We start from the raw sequence: 19,165 nt of genomic DNA, 5'->3' as shown, positions 1-19,165 counted from the left end.
TATTATTAGGTTGGTACAGTTTACACTGGCTATCTTCAAAACCAATTTTAGGCGCGCTTTAAGACCTTTTTCGTATGCACGTGCAGTCAGTTGTGCTAGATACTTTAATTTCAGGCAGAAGCTTTTAGGCCGAGCTAGTTTATCATAACAGCTGAGATACCCTGCTAAGAAAGTAGAAACCCAGCTATCAGTGGCTCCCACAGCTACTTTTTCTCCAACGGTGTGTTTTAACCGGCCTGTCAGCAGCTTTTCTGAGCGCCCTAACGTGGCGATATAGCCAGGTATTCGCACCGCAGGTTTCTCCCATTCAAAATGCCGGATTTCATTATAATCGAGTGATTATTTTTTTTTTTTTTACTGTTTACTACTTCTTTATTTCGAAAATATGAGCTATATTTCGTTTCGTTTTGAGCAGGTGGCTTGTGCAGCAAGCGAACAGTACGTTATAGAGCCTGGGGATTCGATGGTTACCTAACTAAAGTTAACTTATCAGGTTTTTATTTAGGGAGCGAAATTGAAGGCCGCTGACGTCGCAGGCGAGTCACGTCTTTAAATTTGTTCTAATAGGCAATGTGGCTTGAAATATCTAAACACGAAAGGAAGCACCCAAAATCTTCTGGAGTTGAATTTCGCGCTTTGAACATTAGTAAATTGGTGTCGCTTCCTTTTACAGTGAATCAAATGCAGACGCCATTTGTGTATTAGATGATGTAGAAGTTTACATAATTTTGGCGACACTACCGTGCGCAGCAACGGCATTTTATGAATATGCAGTGCTGGAAAGCGAACTCAGCCAGCTTCCCTAAGCTTAATTTTTGAAGTTCGATTTTTCTAACCATTGGCCGAGTAACAAATTTCAAAGAGGAAATGCACCTATTAAATTGGAGGCCTTCAATTTCGCAATTTCATATTACTGCATAATATAGGCATAGAAATTGTCGAATTTTTTTTTTATTGCTGCCATTAGTCCCTATAACACAGTATTGTCCATCTTACTGCACAACCCAAACAAACAGACCGCGCCGAGGTCTCTCGTCGCTTTTAAATCCAAATCCTTAAACAATAAATAAATCGGCAGACACACTAGATTGCTTGCTTTACGAGCATGCAGAAGTATTATAGCCCTGCGAGTGAAATGTTTCTGAGTGAGATTTTCAACATGCATTATTTAGGTTACATTGGCTGATATTGTATTCAGTGTGTATGTTTGCGCATTCCGCGTAGACTCCCATGCTTCACATATTGTCTAGAAGGTGTATTCGGAGAAACCTCACTTTGAATGAATGCAACTGGAGGAACATATGTCGCTGGTTCGAATCCCTGTCTCGAACCAGCCAATGAGACATAATCACCTCGCAGTGAGACATAATATGCCTTCGCAATAAAGCAAATTGCCAGGTATAAGCCCTTCGCAGGACTGTGGTAGCGAGAGCTATCAGAGTTCTAGTCAGCAGGGCCTTGCGAGCGCCCGTGCCATGCCTACGATATAGAACTATTCCGAAACTCTTTCTCTCTCTCTCTCTCTCTCTCTCTACATATCGACATATATATATATATATATATATATATATATATATATATATATATATATATATATATATATATATATATATATATATATATATATATATATATATATATATATATATGTCGATATTCATATTCGATATTCATATATATGTGTGTGTGTGTGTGTGTGTGTGTGTGTGTGTGTGTGTGTGTGTGTGTGTGTGTGTGTGTGTGTGTGTGTGTGTGTGTGTGTGTGTGTGTGTGCGTGCGTGCGTGCGTGCGTGCGTGCGTGCGTGCGTGCGTGCGTGCGTGCGTGCGTGCGTGCGTGCGTGCGTGCGTGCGTGCGTGCGTGCGTGCGTGTGTGTGTGTGTGTGTGTGTGTGTGTGTGTGTGTGTGTGTGTGTGTGTGTGTGTGTGTGTGTGTGTGTGTGTGTGTGTGTGTGTGTGTGTGTGTGTGTGTGTGTGTGTGTGTGTGTGTGTGTGTGTGTGTGTGTGTGTGTGTGTGTGTGTGTGTGTGTGTGTGTGTGTGTGTGTGTGTGTGTGTGTGTGTGTGTGTGTGTGTGTGTGTGTGTGTGTGTGTGTGTGTGTGTGTGTGTGTGTGTGTGTGTGTGTGTGTGTGTGTGTGTGTGTGTGTGTGTGTGTGTGTGTGTGTGTGTGTGTGTGTGTGTGTGTGTGTGTGTGTGTGTGTGTGTGTGTGTGTGTGTGTGTGTGTGTGTGTGTGTGTGTGTGTGTGTGTGTGTGTGTGTGTGTGTGTGTGTGTGTGTGTGTGTGTGTGTGTGAGAGAAGGAAAGAAGCCAACAGTCGGCGAAACCTATATAGATATATATATGTGTGTGTGTGTGTGTGTGTGAGCGAGAGAAAGAGAGAGAGACGTAGAGAGGGTAAAAGGCGCCCAGAAATCACTAGCTACACGACATACAGCGAAAATTAATGAAAATATTTGGAGGCAATGTCAGGAGCCGTAACTTTCTTCAGTACGAACCATTTTTTGGCCGTGATTGATCTCACTGGAGCTCACAACCATGGTGCAGGTACGGCAGGAAAAGGGCGCTCATCTTCATGACCCCGCTGCCCGTGTTGGCAAGCGTCGTGATCTGCTTCTCAACCAGCTTCCTGATGCTCAACATAGGCCGATTCATAGCTTCCCTGGGTCTCGGCGGAGTCCTCAACACCACCTACACATTGTGTGCGTATACAACCAGTATGCCGAGAGTTCCTGGCTTTGCATGCTGTCATGCAATGGGTTTAAAAAAAATGACCACAGTACGTTTCTGTCAGGCCAATTCGCTCGACCTTTTCACTCGTTTGCTTCCTCATCGGGACCAGATCAACGAGAAAGAACCTACAGCACCAATAATGGACAGTTTGGAGCCCGATAAATCAGGTCTCCGTGCCATGCGGTGCTATTCCTGGGGTCAAATGCCAAGTGGAAGCCTCAAATACAGCCATCTTCCCAGTATAGCTTTGCCCTTGCAACGATTAATTGCGGTTCAAATCAAAGGCTGAAATGAGTATTTTTTTTTTTTGCTCTCTTAGAAACTCGGTTGCTGCAACGTCGTTTTGGAGGCGAATGTTGCGCGAGGGCGTCATATCTACTTGTATTTTGAGGGGTACTTGTACTAAGTTCAGTACCTTTGCAAGTATGAAATGAAGGAAATTTTTGCTGCAGTAACACAAGTTTACCAGTTACAATCTGAAACATATATAGCCTCCGGTAACCAAGACCAGAAGCCTGTGATCTTCGTGACATTTTGCGATTTCGGAGACAATGTAAGATCGCAAAGGCTACCACCCGCACGTCTCTCTACGAATTTGGGTTCGTCAAGTAGCATGGTGTGAGCTCAATCTACGAAGGCGTGGAAGGTAAAACTCACAGCAAGTTATACGCTCAGAAGCGTCAACACCGCCGAAAAGAGCAGGAACGTCCCTGAAAAAAAAAAAAAAAAAAAGAAAAAAAAAAAAGAAACATCGCGCGCGCCACGACGTGAGATTGCACAGTGACAAAAAGGTGAGTCCAGCTGCCGCGCTTTCCTATCCGTTCTTCTTGTAACAGTGACACGGGGTCACATTCGTAGGGCGACCAGAAGCGGTCGCTTGACGGAACTAAGGAAACGCATCATTGAGCTTGTGGGTCGCCTTCGGTGTATGCGTCTCACTTTACCACAGAGGAGTACAGGTAAGTTACATAGGTACTCACTTCATGCTTATGTATTCCTAAGTCCATATATCAGTGGAGCTCATATTTTCATGCGTCTACTTCGTTCAAATATCGCAACGTTGCACGCGCAGCAGCAGTGAGGAAACATTGCGCCCTTCACATGCTGCTCATTTCATAGGACTCTTAATGACGGCGTGCTGGGTAATGGCTCCCTCGGTCACTGAACACTCCAAGTCGCTGTCGACCTTGGGCCTCAAATAGCCTGTGTCCGCACGCATCACCACCTGGAGGCGTGTCTGTGAACGACAAACATGGGTCTCTCTTGCAAGCTACTGGAATATAAATATTGAAAGATGTCTGCGTGCACTTGTGCGTGATGCCACAGTCCTTCAGTGCTCCTTTAGGTCACGAAACTCCCGCCGGAGCTTCATATCAGATCAGTAGTGGCCGCTAGAGGCCCAGCTGTGCATTGACAGACATCAAGAAGCCGCTGCCGGCCAACGTCATTTTTTTAATTTTATTTGCACCTAAACGCTCGAAATGTCTCGAGATTTTCCTATTAGATGATGTTAAGGTGTGCTCTCTATAGGGGCAGGAGGACGACACTAATGATACACGAATACTTTACCATAGCAGGCGTGATCGAAATCAAATGCGCAGCATAAAACCTGCTGTGAATGAAATTTATACGGGGCACATTTAATTATCATCAGACGAGGCGCCATTACTTGTCTCCTGCCTACACTCTGTTCTCTGCAACCGCAAAAAATAACAACACGCAAGCGAAAACGCCACCGCATTTCCGTGTTGAACACTTGGCGCGTGATAGCTAGGCCTTGCTGCAACGTCATTTTGGAGGTGAATGTTGCGCGAAGCCATTTCTACTTGTATTTTGAGGGGAAAATCACTGATATCTTCCTGGGCCGATATCGATTGGCAGATCTACAAATCTCTTTGCCCGTATTGTAGTACGGTCAAGGTGAGCCGATGTCAACATCAAGCGTCGTCAAGATCGGAGCAGCAGCGCTAAACAATAGCCGTTTTCAGTTGGGCTGCGACGACTTTGATCTGTTCAAGTTTGTTTCGCAAATGAATTCGCGTGCTTAAGGATAATACCATTCTGCACGCGATATTTTTTCATTAATCCGCCGATGCACCTCGGCTGTTTGATCATCGACACAAATAACAACCTGAACCGGGTTGAGTCGTTATGTGTTCCCTCATTTCTCTTCGTCTCTGTATCACAGGCTCACAGCAGAATCCGGCCAGCTACACAGGCTCGTTAAGCGATGCCTGAGGATCTCCGGTCATACAGAGTGGCTGAATAAAATAACTCAGCTGTCGCCGCTCTCTACGCATTCCTTCCCGTACATATGTTACATATCCCATCTGTATGCAGCCTTCCGCTGTGGGTGTTTTACATATCCCTCCTCAATGACACCACCACCAAGCTGCACAGAGTCATTGCTAAGATGTTGCTTCAACAGCATAATTATGTACAAGGTAGCTGGACGGCAAACATTTGGCCGTATGACTGCCATCTAACAAGCCTATTACACAGTAAAGGATGCACCCCGTGGGATTGAACTGAGACGTTCTTGACCTTTTGAAGCGAAAGCTTCACTACATAAGCTTTTCGATCCTTCAGCGTAGCGCCGGTTTTCACCTTCAAGTGACCTTGACAGATACTGCGCCTTTCCTTTCTTACAAACCGATTTACAATGGAAGCGAACGCTTCACTACGCTAAGTAGAGCAGGCTTCGTGTGACACTAAATTCGGCCTTCAAGTTACCTTGACTTAAGTGTGGGTGTTCACGATTTCGTGGTGTTCACCAAATTGTGTACTGTGCTTTCCTTTCCCCAAAGCCTAACATAAACGGAGAGGCAGCCCTGGGTTGAGTGATGTCCGCGCACTTGAAAGTCCTAGAGGTCGCCAAATTACTTCGTAGCCCTCACTCTCTCCGCTTCCTCTCTCATCTTTCTTCTCTCAAGTCAGGCCGATACTGCGCCTTTCCTTTCTTATAAGCCAATGTACAATATAGAAGAAAAAAATATGAAAACATGACCTTGGCCTGGTTAGGTGTAGGTGTCCACAATTCCGTGGCGTCTACTCAAAAGTATAAGGCTTCTTTTTCGCAAAACCTAATTTAAATAAAGATTATTTTAAAAAAAAACGTGGGTTGAAAAGCGGGTGTTAAAGAGGCTATGACTGCAACACTCAGAGCTTTCGCTCTATCAGTAGGTTCAAGCCATGAGTAAATCATGCTTAACTCACTGTGCGGCACAGGGAGCAAGTGACGCAGGTACCTTCTGCAATAGCTACAAATATGGGCATGCACCACATGGAAGTGCTGCTTTGGATCCTTCCAGGCACGAGCAGCCGCACAGGCATTGGTGGCTGCTGCATTAAATCCCAGAACAAAGCACCCCAGAACACAGAGGAGCTCTCAGCCGCCATACTCAAGTCGTACCTAATTTATTAAGGTGAAAGCCTTTTTTTAGCTCATGCGGCATCCGGAGAAACATTTCAAACGAGACAGATTCATAGGCAATCCAGCAGAAGCCACATAACAAGCCAACATTAACTAAATTAGCTAAATTACGCAAATATTGCGTAATCAATGGCAAGAAGTCTATAATTTAATCCAGTAGACGCATAGCAAGCCAATATTGGCTAAATTGGCTAAAGTATATAAACACTGGGCAATCAAACTGCCAAAAGCCGTAAGCGAATGCAGAAAAGTCGTAGGTCTGTCCAGAAATCCAGGGGCCCCATTCTCCACTCACATGGCCGGGTGATGCTACATTCACACCAATTCGGTCTAGGGGCGGGGCGTCCGCTTTTCACGTGATCAATGGCGTCATGGCGTCGGCAAAAAATACCATAAAAAAGCGCACTCCGCTCATTCCTTTCGGCCGTCGATCCGCGCGCCCGCTTCTCGACCTTCTCTATCCATTCCACTGTTTCCTCGCGACCATGAGTGACGCTCCTGAACGTCAGGAGCTCATTTTGCGACGCTACCTCAGCGACATACATGAGGAAGGAGGCTACTGACATTGATACTTGAAAGAAGATTGTAAAAAGTTGGAGAGATCTCGGCTGACAACGTGAAGTAGCTGTGCGGACTTCACGAAAGTTCGATGCGTCACCCAAAGGTAAGCTCCTTTCTCAGTGTTGGCGCTTATAGCCAGTAATATATGTATGTGTATACGCATGCAAGCAGCACTCGATTTTTCTTCTGCCATTTATCTGCAGCACGACAGCATTAAGGCGAACTGTGCAATGCTGTAATACTGTACATAAGAGCAATAATTTCGCTTTTCGATTGCAGCAAGGATTGCGCAAAATTTATTTGCGTGTGCGCGAAAGGAGTGAGAGAGAGAGAGAGAGAGTGTGTGTGTGTGTGTGTGTATGTGTGTGTGTGTGTGTGTGTGTGTGTGTGTGTGTGTGTGTGTGTGTGTGTGTGTGTGTGTGTGTGTGTGTGTGTGTGTGTGTGTGTGTGTGTGTGTGTGTGTGTGTGTGTGTGTGTGTGTGTGTGTGTGTGTGTGTGTGTGTGTGTGTGTGTGTGTGTGTGTGTGTGTGTGTGTGTGTGTGTGTGTGTGTGTGTGTGTGTGTGTGTGTGTGTGTGTGTGTGTGTGTGTGTGTGTGTGTGTGCGTGCGTGCGTGCGTGCGTGCGTGCGTGCGTGCGTGCGTGCGTGCGCATATACACATCGGTATTTCGCGGTATTTCGGAAGTACTACTCGGTATTTCTTTGTTGAAGCGCGCGGGGAGAAAATATTAAAAATGATGTTGACGGCAGCTTAATGAAGCTAATTGAATTTGCTGTTACAATATATATGTTGTAAAAGCGGTATTATGCATATATTCATCGGCGGCAAAAATTTGTAGGACACGAGCAAATATTTTTTTTTTCTTTAAGGGCCGCATATATGTCACAGCATATATGCGGGTCCAACTTTTATCTGTTTGACACCAGTTATATACATCGGTCTTCGATTCCATGACGCGCCCTGAATAGTTTCGTCCCCGTTAGTACAACGAACAGAGCTTGATGCTTGGGCATCGACCGCGTCAACATTCCATGACCATAAACAGTTGAGAGACTCAACAGAAACCTCTGGCGCTGCAGTGTCTGAGCCAGCAGTTCCTCAGGGCCTTCAGAAATGCATAGTCAAATTGTGGAAGGTTGGAAAAAGTGCAGTTCAATTCTTATCATTGTCATGATGAGGAAGTTCTCTCCTAAATGAATTATTTTTTTACTGTGCTTTCAGACGGCTAGCCAGTTCTGTGCCAGATAGTTCTGGCTTGCATGTACAAAGTTCACCTGTAAAGGAATGTTCATCTCTGAGGCCTCTCCCTAAACGAAGGCACGTGCACGACAAATGACACCATTACAATCATTGGCTTAGAAAGGCACAGTTTTGCCCTATCTCTCATATCACCAAATAATTCAGCAGTTTTTGTTTACTGAAGGATATAGGACGATGCCTCAGTAAGCTGTAATTCATTGATAATGGTGCCTTGCAAAGTAACTCAGGGGACGAATTTAGACAGGCAAGGTAGAACAATAGGGCTAAAATTTTATATGGAGAGAATGAAAGTAACACTTAACAGGCTAGGATAACAAATAGGAGTTTACAATAGGTGGCAAGGACCTGGAAGTGGTTAGGAAATATGTCTTATAAGTACAGGTATAGCAACCGCCTGTCTCTTCGATGGCAGTCAAATAACTACAAAAATAAAATTTACTTGGAGTGCATTTGGCAGGTAGCAGCTCTCAGATCATGAATGGCAGCTGCCCAGTAGTAACCTCAAAAAGTAAATAGTATATGTGACAGCTGTACCTTTTCGGTACTGCCGATTGGGCAGCAGTGAGGAGGCTAAAAAAAGGTTTCAACATAACTTTTAGACAATGCACACAGTTTTGATATAGAAAACGATAGATTTAACACTGAGAGACAGTAAGCGAGCAGACAGAGTTGTCAGGAATAAATGTGAGTTATTAATGTTCTAGTTGAAACCAAGAAGAAATGGACATGGCAGGGCATTTCATATTCAGGCAAGCTAGCCGATGTTTGCTATAGGGTAACTGACTGCATTTCAAGAGAAGGCAATCGTCACAGAGGGAGGCAGAAAGGTGGGCGGATGAGATCAGGAAGTTTGTGAGGACTAGGCAGGGGCAGCTGGCACAAGAAACGGTTAATTAGCTGATGTATACGGCAGAGGCCTTTGCCCTGCGTGAGTGCGGTCAACTTGTACTCATAATACTTCCAAAAAAAAGAGTGTTCACCATGTTATGCCATTATTGCTATGCACACCGATCATCAGCTTCTTGTTGCCAAAATTAAGCTTCGATTGAGGAAAACGCAGAAAACTAGAAGGCCTTTCAGGTATGATCTGGATCAAATTCCATTAGAATATGCTGTGGAAGTGAGGAATCGATTTCAAGAATTAGATCTAGAAGACAGAGAGCCTGGAGAGATGTGAACTGATGTTCGTGATATAATACAAGAAGTTGCTACTAAGATAGTTCCAAAGCAAAAGAAATGCAAGAAAGCAAACTGGTTATCTGAAGAGGCTTTGCAAATAGCTGAGGAAAGGAGGATGGCAAAAGTTATGGGGGAAAGAAAAAGATACAAGGCTCGCAATGCGGATTTTCAGAAAATAGCAAGGAGAGATAAGAATGCCTTCCTGAACATACAGTGCCAAGCAGTTGAGGACAACAGCCAATTAAGGAACACAAGAGCTCTGTATAAGACAATCAAAGATATCAAAGGAAGCTTCTGTGCTAAGCTGGGCGTGATAAAGGACAAACGAGGCAAGGACCTCACTGAAGCCTCAGAGATAAAGAAGAGGTGGCAGGAATACACATAAGAACTGTACAAGAAGGACCCGAATGTGCAAACCCAACATAAGACGGTTGTGATTACTGATCTCGAGCCGGGCATCCTGAAGAGTGAAGTTGAATGGGCCTTAGCCAGCCTTGCTAAGAACAAAGCTAGCGGAATTGATGGCATTCCAGCGGAGTTGCTTCAAAACCTCAACCATGACGCTGTTAACATTCTGCATACATTATGTCAGAAGATTTGGACAACCCTGCAGTGGCCACAGGATTGGAGGAGGTCAGTTTACATCCCCATTCCAAAGAAAGGCAGTGCCAAAGATTGTTCCAACTACCGCACGATCGCGCTTATTTCGCATGCTAGCAAGGTGATGTTGAAAATCCTCCAAGGAAGGCTGCAGCAGTATGTGGATCGGGAGCTTCCGGACGTGCAAAATTGGTTTCGCAAGGGCAGAGGAACTAGAGACCAAATTGCCAACCTTCGCTGGATCATGGAAAAAGCAAGAGAGTTCCAGAAACCCATCTACTTCTGCTTTATTGATTATGCGAAAGCGTTTGACTGCGTAGATCACAGCAGATGGTGGCAAGCTCTCCAAGAGATGGGTGTTCCAATTCACCTCATCTGTCTCCTCAGGAACCTGTATGAAGGACAAGAGGCCACAGTCAGAACTGGGCATGGTCTTCCTGATTGGTTTCCGATTGAGAAAGGAGTGAGGCAAGGCTGCATACTGTCGCCCTGCCTATTTAACCTATATGCAGAGTGCATCATGAGGAAGGCCGGTCTGGACGAGTCTTCAGCTGGAGTGAAGATTGCTGGAAAACGTATCAACAACCTTAGATATGCGGATGATACCACTTTAATGGCAGAAAGTGAAGTGGAACTCAAGAGACTTCTGATGCGCGTACAAGAAGAGAGTGAGAAGTTCGGGCTTAAGCTGAACAATAAAAAGACAAAGATCATGGCGTCTTGCCCTATCAAGTCCTGTAGCATCAATGTACAAGAAGTGGAAGCTGTGACAGATTTTCTCTTCTTGGGCTCCAAGATTACCTCGGAAGGAGACTGCAGCCATAAAATTAGGAGACGCCTGCTTCTGGGAAAGAGAGCCATGGTTAGCCTTGACCGCCTAGTAAAGAGCAGAGACATTAGTCTGCCAACCAAGATCCGTATAACTCGTGCTATGGTCTTTCCAGTTGTGATGTATGGATGCGAGAGTTGGACTGTGAAAAAGGCTGACCGCCGAAGAATTGACGCGTTTGAATTGTGGTGTTGGCGAAGACTCTTGAGAGTTCCTTGGACTGCCAGAAGATCAAATCAGTCGATATTGTCGACCATAAACCCTGACTGCTCATTGGAGGGTCAAATTCTAAAGTTAAAGCTCAGCTACTTTGGTCATCTGATGAGAAGGGAGGAGTCGCTGGAAAAAGATTTGATGTTGGGAAAGGTTGAGGGTCGCCGGAAAGGGGTAGGCAGCGAACGCGATGGTTAGATGGCATCCTCGAGGCACTGCAGATGAAGTTATGTGATGTTAGGAAGATAGTGAGAGACCGGAAAGCGTGGCGTGACATGGTCCATAGGGTCACGAAGAGTCGGACACGACTGAACGACTGAACTGAACTGATACACCTGAATCACACGCACTGTATGCCATGTGCGAATTATCCTTCCTTTAGCTGGTTTTTACAGACAGTGCAGACTATATATCTGAAAATTCGAGTATGTTTCTCATGTATCTTTAATTAAATGCATAGTTCATCTCTGTTTGTCTTTTAATTCCTACACATGGATTCAATTTTTTGTTCGTCTTTGTAGTGAAATTGTGTGCATTTCAATGTAAATAATGTATATAATAAATAAACTTGAATTTTCAATGACTTCGAAGTCTTCCCTGCATATCATGCCTTCTTCGAGAAAATGAATGCATCGATTGCTTTTACTTGCATAGAAAAGTTTATGCATGGTGTGAAAGCTACAGGTACTCTATGTTCTGCTAAATTTATGAAGGGCATGGGGCTATGCTTTCAGTTCTGAGATTTTTTTTTACCTATAATATCAAGCAGAAATCTTCACCATTTAGGGTATAGTTTATGGAAAAATCGTCAGTTGGTTCCAGCTAGAGCCAGTTAGGCCCAGAATAGCCCACGAGCTTAACTAGCTGGTCAAGATTTTTGTCGAGTTAAAAAAAATTGAATTGTTTAAATTAGAACGGTATGATCGAATGACAGCAGACATAATAAAAATGCAGCTTTTATGAATGCTGCTGTGAGAGACATGGTAAACATTACTGTTATAATTAGCTTATTTTCTTTATTTCTTTTTCTTAACGGTTTAATTGATATTGTTAATTAAGCGGAAGCAAACCATTTTTCTCGCCCCAGGATATGGTATTGAAGACTGCATGAAACACCTGAGCTGCAGCTAGAAGAAAATATGATGAGCAGAGCATAAGAACGGACAAGGGGTATTAGGTATAGGACCATATACATATGTATAAAATGAAATAAATTAAGATCCCGAGAGTAAAATGGATATATATATGCATGCCAGCTGGTGAATTCAATGACGACCCCATCATGAAGGTTCTGTGCATGATCGAGGTAAGTGCCGACGAAACGCCACTTGGATTAAATGCTAGCTAAAAATGTACCATTTTATTAGCTGCATAGAATTAAGTTGCGCAATATGCAGGTATAGATCGATAAGGCTATGATTTTGATGATCGCGTAGCTCTGCAGATGCGCGGTTCGAATCATCATCATCATCATCATCATCAGCCTGACTATGCCCACTGCAGGGCGAAGGCCTCTCCCATATTTCTCCACTTAACCCGGTTCTGTGCTAGCTGCATCCACTTGACCCCTGCGAACTTTATAACCTCATCCGCCCACCTAACTTTCTGCCGCCCCCTGCTACGCTTTCCTTCCCTTGGAATCCAGTTGTTCGAATGATCACAATTAAAGGTATCGTTCAAGAACAATATCTCTAAGCTCACATCGAGTGCACATAGTAAATTCGTATAATCATCACTCACATTTTTGTTGCCGCAGCTATAGGGACCGGGCGCCCGATGTATGGCGCCACCGTCGCCTCGGCGGAACAGCGCCGCCCGCGGCGGAGTGCCGAAACAGCGGAGTGCCGAGGCAGCTGAGCGGCGCAGTCGTTTCCGTTCTGCGAGGCGTTTTTGAGCATGTCCCTACCCGTCGTTTTGCGGTGTGGCTTTTAGAGCTTTGAGCTGCTTTGAGTAATCGCAAGGAGCATTTTTTGACCGGGAAATCTCGAAAAAGAAAAGGGCCGTCCTCGGCAGGGCATGCGTGTTTTGTTTTTGTTTTTTTTTACCGCCCTGCGCATGGTATTTCTGTTATATACTCGAAAATGCCGCGCGCGTGATTTCACCATGCGCTAGGAACACCTTCGTTAGGCACTTGTTAAGACGAATTCGAAGACAGGAATTGCACCTGCCCTGCACGTCCATCTTATATTAGGTCTAGTCGAAACCTGCCTGAAGATCAAATACCGCGAGCCCTGTAGCCGTGGCGCCGTAGTAGTGGTAGTTGTAATGGTCGACGTTCATGTAAAATGAAAAAGATGACGCACCTGTCCTTTTTGGTAATAGCTAGGCTCAAACAATTCAGAGTAGAATAATAGCAAATGACATTCCAGTTTCAACCTTGCAACGAGAGCTGTAAAAGAAGAAAAATAAATAAGCAAGACAAAAGTATGATCCTATTTATGGTTGGAATAGCAAACACACATATACTTCCAGCACTTCCTGCACAATTACGCTACAATAGCTCACGGAACCCGGCCTTGAGACTATCAAACTTAATCATAATATAAGCCAAATGAGTAATACCATCTCAGCATCATTTTTACATATACGACAATGCTCTTTTTGAACACGTCGGAGCTGCTACATATAATTGACTTAGAAAATATTATACTATACATACCTTTCTGTGAAGAAAGAAAAGAAAAGGTTGTGAAAAGAAAAAACTTCCCTGCTATCAGTGGCCTATTTTTTCGGACGCCTGTTATGATAGAGAAATCTTGGTAGTATTTTTTTCTTTTTCTTATTTAGGCGTTCTCTCAGCGCAGGAAGTTCAATGCAATTGACCGTAGCTGCCTTGAACATCTGAAGGCAATAGTCCAATACTGTCAAACTGTTGAATACAATCGAAAAAAAAACACAGAGTGTGATGTGTTGTGAAATAAGCCACCAACAACAAAGAAAGCGCTCTATTGTTAAATTAATCCCTCTGATGGCTCGTTCGCTAAGGTGTTCTACTTTCTCAGCGTACCACGAACTTTCGGGGCCGATACCTAGCTTCCAACCTAGCTCACCTCGATACTTGATGATTTTGAGGGGACACGACCATGTATGTTGTTTTCTATTTGCACGTAAAGGAATCCGGATAACTGAAAGCCATTCCTTTTACAACTTTGTCACAGCAGCTTGTCGGACTGCTGCTAAATCTTTTTACATTGGCCATAGACGCAATTTCTGAGAGAGGTAAAACAGTCTTGTCTTACTAAAATGCCGATGAGAAACCCATGTACTTAGGTGAGCCAGGAAATGGGCGCTGCTGAGAAAATACGTAAAGGCGTGTCAGGTGCAACGTGAATGCGAAAAAAAAATTCCTACTCATCCTTCGAAATAAAAAAAAATCTACGTTTATGCCCGTTTCCATAAATTAAATTGTATTTTTTTTCTTGTTCGAATTTTATATGAAGCCGATAGCTGATTTTTTAACCATGTGGTATTGATTGAGCGTTGAAATGAGTGATTTTATGAGGCGAAATGGACATGCCACAAACAAATTTTAACAAATTCTAAGAGTATCAACGCAGAGCTCTCAGCGCATTTTCATTGGTTGACAAACGAAAAGAAGAAAAATGACAAGATCATGGTAATAAGAATTGTTCATGTCTCCTATCTGCTCTTTCTGTTAAGAGAAAAAAGTAAATTATCTTTGACTATGTCAGCGAAAGCAGCTGCACAAACATTGTCTCTGCTCATCACTGAGGATCGTAACGCAGCCCGAACGACGATGGTGTAGCTGCCGTTTCTTTTTCCGTGCTGGGGTTTTCTTGTACACAGGCGGGGAAATGCTAGTGTTGTAACTTACGCTGTTGGGTTACTTCGATATCCAATTGTCAATAAAGTGACTACAGTTGAAGAGTGCGGCTTCGACTCCGAGACTCTCGTGCCATCACTCCTGGGGAATAGAAGGCAGAGAGCATATGGTAGCAAGCGGAATTTTAAACATTCGGCACTTTCCATGACCACACAGTAACCAAATACGCAGATTCGTGCCTTTGCCTTTCAAAGAACCATGCTTAGGTCACCCGCCACTCATGCGTCTGTGAAAACATGTAGAAATAAATCGTCTTAAAAGCGTCCGACGAGTTTGCGTAGCTGCGAGTGGAGCCAACAACGCACCACGTTTCGCCAGCCTTGTTTGACCAGACTTCATTTCACTGGACATATTCACACAACTAGCTCAACCTTCTGTTCTCTTGAGGATATATTAACGCACAACGTCATCAAAACCTTAGGATTTCCAATTTCCACGCAAACCAACGACAAACAGCACGCTCCAATGCGCTGGCAATGCGCCGGCCCCAGCCGGCGCATTTCAGCGATTGAGCGATGTGCCGAGAGGCGGCGGCACCCGTTCAACATGCAAGGAGGTAGAAAAAGAGCGAAATGGCTAGAGATAGAACAGCAGTTGAAGGATGACAAAATAGGTGTGTACGCTCTTTGCGGGACACATCTCAGAGACCTAGAAGACCCGCCGTTTATAGAAGGTTACGTCTGGGAAGGGTGCAACAGAACGAGAACGGAAAAAAAGGGTGGAGGGGTAGGTATGTTGATACACCAGGGAACAAACTGGCAAAGAATTAAATCACCTTGTAAAGAACATATCTTGGTTTCAGGAACAATTGCCGGCATAAGGACATGACTAGGGGTAGTTTATTTAGGAACAGGACATCAATGCAGGCAAGAAAACAATGATCTTGTTGAATTTCTCAGTAACCATATAAGCCAGTTTGGAAACGGGGCCAATATTATTCTACTGGGGGGCATGAACGGCCACATCGACGATCTGGATGGATACACGGATTGTAAAGGGAAGCTAATACCAGATTTCTGTGAGCGACACGATCTAGTTGTAGTAAATAGAGAAACAAAATGTGAAGGCCAAATCACATGGGAATTCCGCGACAAGCAGACGACCATTGACTACTGTCTAATGTCGCAGGAAATTTATAGCAAGGTCACAAAAATGGAAATAGACGAAGAAGGGGAGTGTAGTCTGGGAAGTGATCATAAAAGTATTAGTCTGCAGATGGGGCCCTTGATGAAAAGAGAAATAGAACTTAGACAAAACGTAAACGCAAAATTAAACGACGATCAAATAGCGCAGATAGCAGCAGACACAGAGGAAGCAATAGAGAAAAGCTCCATGGAAGACTGGGATTACGAACAGGTGGAACTACTCATAAGGAGAAAAATTAAGGAGGTTAAAGTAGCAAACCGCTGGAATGGAAAGAGGAAGCCACGGAGCTGGTTGAATAAGGAAATCAGGGAAGCTATTGAACAACGACAGGCTGCTTCAAGGGAACACCGAGTGGCAAAGAAAGTACAGGTATCTCTGGAGGAAATCGACCAAAAATGGGAATCATATCGACAAAAGAAACTTGAGGTGCAGGCCCTCGTCCAAAGTAAAATAAGGCAGTCCACCGAGCGCTGGATGGCTGACATACACTGTGCCTCTAGAGGCGGGACAAGAAAATTCTGGAACCATATAAGCTGGCTAGGGAAGAAGAATCGAAGAAAGCAGGATCGGATTCAAGATAATGAGGGAAATTGTTTAAAGGGAGACAACGCAGTGAACTACATTACATCAGTTATAGCCGAGTCATTTAAGAGCGACGATAGGGTAATCTCCGCAAATCAGGAAGCAACACAAGTTAGCAGAATACAAAGCAGCTTAGAACTCACCAATCTAAACTGGAAAAAGGCAGAAAAAAATATTCCTAAAAACACATCTACAGGAATAGATGCAATTCCTATCAAGCTGATTAATGAACTTAGTCCAAAAAGTAAGGAAACGTTGTTAAAAGCTCAAGAAACAGTCATAACAAATAAGCAAATTCCGGACAGCTGGCGGCAGAGTAAAATGAATTTGATTTATAAAGGGAAAGGAGAAAGGATGCACATAAAATCCTACACGCCGATTACCATAACATCTGTCAGGTACAGGTTGGCCATGCAGGCGGTGCAATTAAACGTGCAAGCATGGGTAGAAAGTAACAAGATACTCGGAGAACTTCAGAACGGCTTTAGAAATGGTAGGCGCTTAGATGATAGCCTGTTCGTGCTTACCCAATCCATCGAAATATCTAGAGTGGAAAATAGACCTTTGTATTTGGCCTTCCTGGACATAAACAGTTCGTACCATAATGTAAGCAGGAAACTTCTGTGGAACATATTAAAAGAAGAAGGTATCGGTTATCAGATAATAGAATTACTACAGGAAATATACCGCGGTAACAAAGTAGAAACGACGTGGGAAGGGATAAGAAGTACGGAAGATGTCAAAGTATGCAAAGGATTAAGACAAGGCTGTCCTGTATCACCGCTGCTGTTCATGCTTTATATGATAAACCTGGAACGGAGGATACAAGACAGTAACCTAGGTTTTAACCTGTCATATAGATTAGGTGGAAAGGCGGTAGAGCAGCGCCTCCCCGGTTTGATGTATGTAGACGATATTGCGCTGCTAGCTGAGAGTCTGGAAGAATTGCAAACTCTAGTTAAGTATTGCGGAAACGAAGTGGACGCTCTAGGCTTCCGTTTTAGCGCAGTTATGACGGGTGTGATGATTTTCAACGGCTCAACTGTTCAGGGTCTTAAAATACAAGGGCATGAAATACCCAGAGTAGCAGAATATAAATATCTCTGGGTATGGGTAAACGAAGGATTGGCCTACAATGGAAAGCATGAGCAATCACTTAAGGCCAAAGGGTGAGGGAATGCTTGAATAATGAAGCATAACAAATTGTGGGGATACAATAGGTATGAGGTTTTGAGGGGTATTTGGAAAGGAATTATGGTGCCCGGAATTACTTTCGGAAATGCGGTTTTGTGCCTAAAATCTGAGGTACAGTCGACATTAGAAATAATTCAGAGATCCGTTGGACGATTATCACTGGATGCCCACGACAAAACTACAAATGAGGCGGTACGGGGAGATATGGGCTGGGCATCTTTCGAAGTACGGGAACCTCAGAGTAAAATATTATATGAGGAACGCCTGAGGAAATTGGACAGTAACAGATGGGCAGCTAAAGTATTTAAATACCTGTACTTAAAAAGCGTTGACTCACAATGGAGGAAAAGAACTAGGAAACTAACTAGTAAGTATGCTAGTCACAAGGATGAAGAAATAAAGAGCATTAAGCAACAGGTGAAAAACACAGAAGGTAAAAATTGGATAAATTCGATGGAAAAGAAACAGAGTGTGGAATTAAACCGAAAGCGGAAAATGCAGATCAGGAAGGAAGATTTCTTTGATAACTTAAGAGGCTGTGCCCTACTTTTTGAAGCTAGATCAGGGTGCCTTAGAACACGCAGCTACAAAAAGAAATCTAACAATGGAGATGACGCATGTGCTGTATGTGGTAACTCCAGTGAAACAATTGACCATATTATACTCGAATATAATGGTATCCATTCGGAAGTTGATGCAGGCGCAATCACTGTTCCTGAAGCTCTGGGGTTTAGAGATACCAGTGGTCGGGTGAATAAACCGGCGGTGGAAACTAGCAAAAAACGATTGGAAGATTGGTGGCTTAAAAGCAGATATAGGGAGAAACATCAGCATGATAGCTACGGCTACCACCCCGTTTCAAAGGGGAGGTTCCTATATTCCATCCATCCATCCATCCGGTCCCTATATTATAGTGTGAAACTGAACGAGATTCGCGTGCTCTTTCGGCGAAGAGTTGCAAAAACAAAAGTGAGTAAAGAGCTGGAAAGACTGCTTATGCTAGCATAAGGAATTTTAAGTTCCCGCTGCTGGCTTGCCACAACGGGTACACAAGCGGCCGTTATGGCTCTAAAGTTGAAGCAGGCGACTTACCTCGGCGACGCTTTCCAGGCAGCCGCCGTGCTGGAGCAAAGCTTTTTATATATTTATATGTTTTTGTCGACGCCATGACGTCATTGGTCACGTGAAAAGCGGAGGCTCCGCCCCTAGACCGATTTGGTGTGAATGTAGCATCACCCCACATGGCCGCCGTTCGGCGCCATTTTATTTCTCTGATTGGTTCTCAGAACAGTCACGTACGTGTTTCAAATTTGTGGCGCGAAATTTTGATATGTCGAAATGGCTTTTTGCTGTGACGTAAAAATGACGTGACCGTGAAACCGACATCTTAGCAGCGGTATTCATGATGCATGGAGGGTATATATGTAAGTAACTGTGGAGGGAAAACAGAGGTATATATAATAGAAAGGGAAGGACACGCTTGAATTACGAATGGGGTGAAATGAACCGCCCACTGTCAAGAGCAGACTCTTGAAATCCGATTGGCTGATGTTGCGTGGCGGGAAATACGTCATGAATATACATTTATTGACATCAAAAT

At 44.0% G+C, this 19,165-nt stretch overlaps 1 protein-coding gene across 2 annotated transcripts in view; it reads left to right on the top strand.

The window, feature by feature from the left end:
* Positions 1-19,165, top strand: part of LOC146171635 (organic cation transporter protein-like) — a 344,048-nt gene that overhangs the window by 177,009 nt on the left and 147,874 nt on the right. For both annotated transcript variants that reach the window (XM_084586399.1, XM_084586400.1), the window contains exon 5: positions 2,540-2,694. In XM_084586399.1, the coding sequence (XP_084442525.1) occupies positions 2,540-2,694 (155 nt within the window). The remainder of the gene's footprint in view (positions 1-2,539; positions 2,695-19,165) is intronic.

This window comes from Amblyomma maculatum, unplaced genomic scaffold, assembly GCF_055883805.1.
Source record: "Amblyomma maculatum isolate TAMU_Amacu unplaced genomic scaffold, ASM5588380v1 scaffold_19, whole genome shotgun sequence".
Classification (NCBI taxonomy): domain Eukaryota; kingdom Metazoa; phylum Arthropoda; class Arachnida; order Ixodida; family Ixodidae; genus Amblyomma; species Amblyomma maculatum.
The sequence above is the reverse complement of the archived record's forward strand: the minus strand, read 5'-3'. Positions and strand labels throughout refer to the sequence as shown.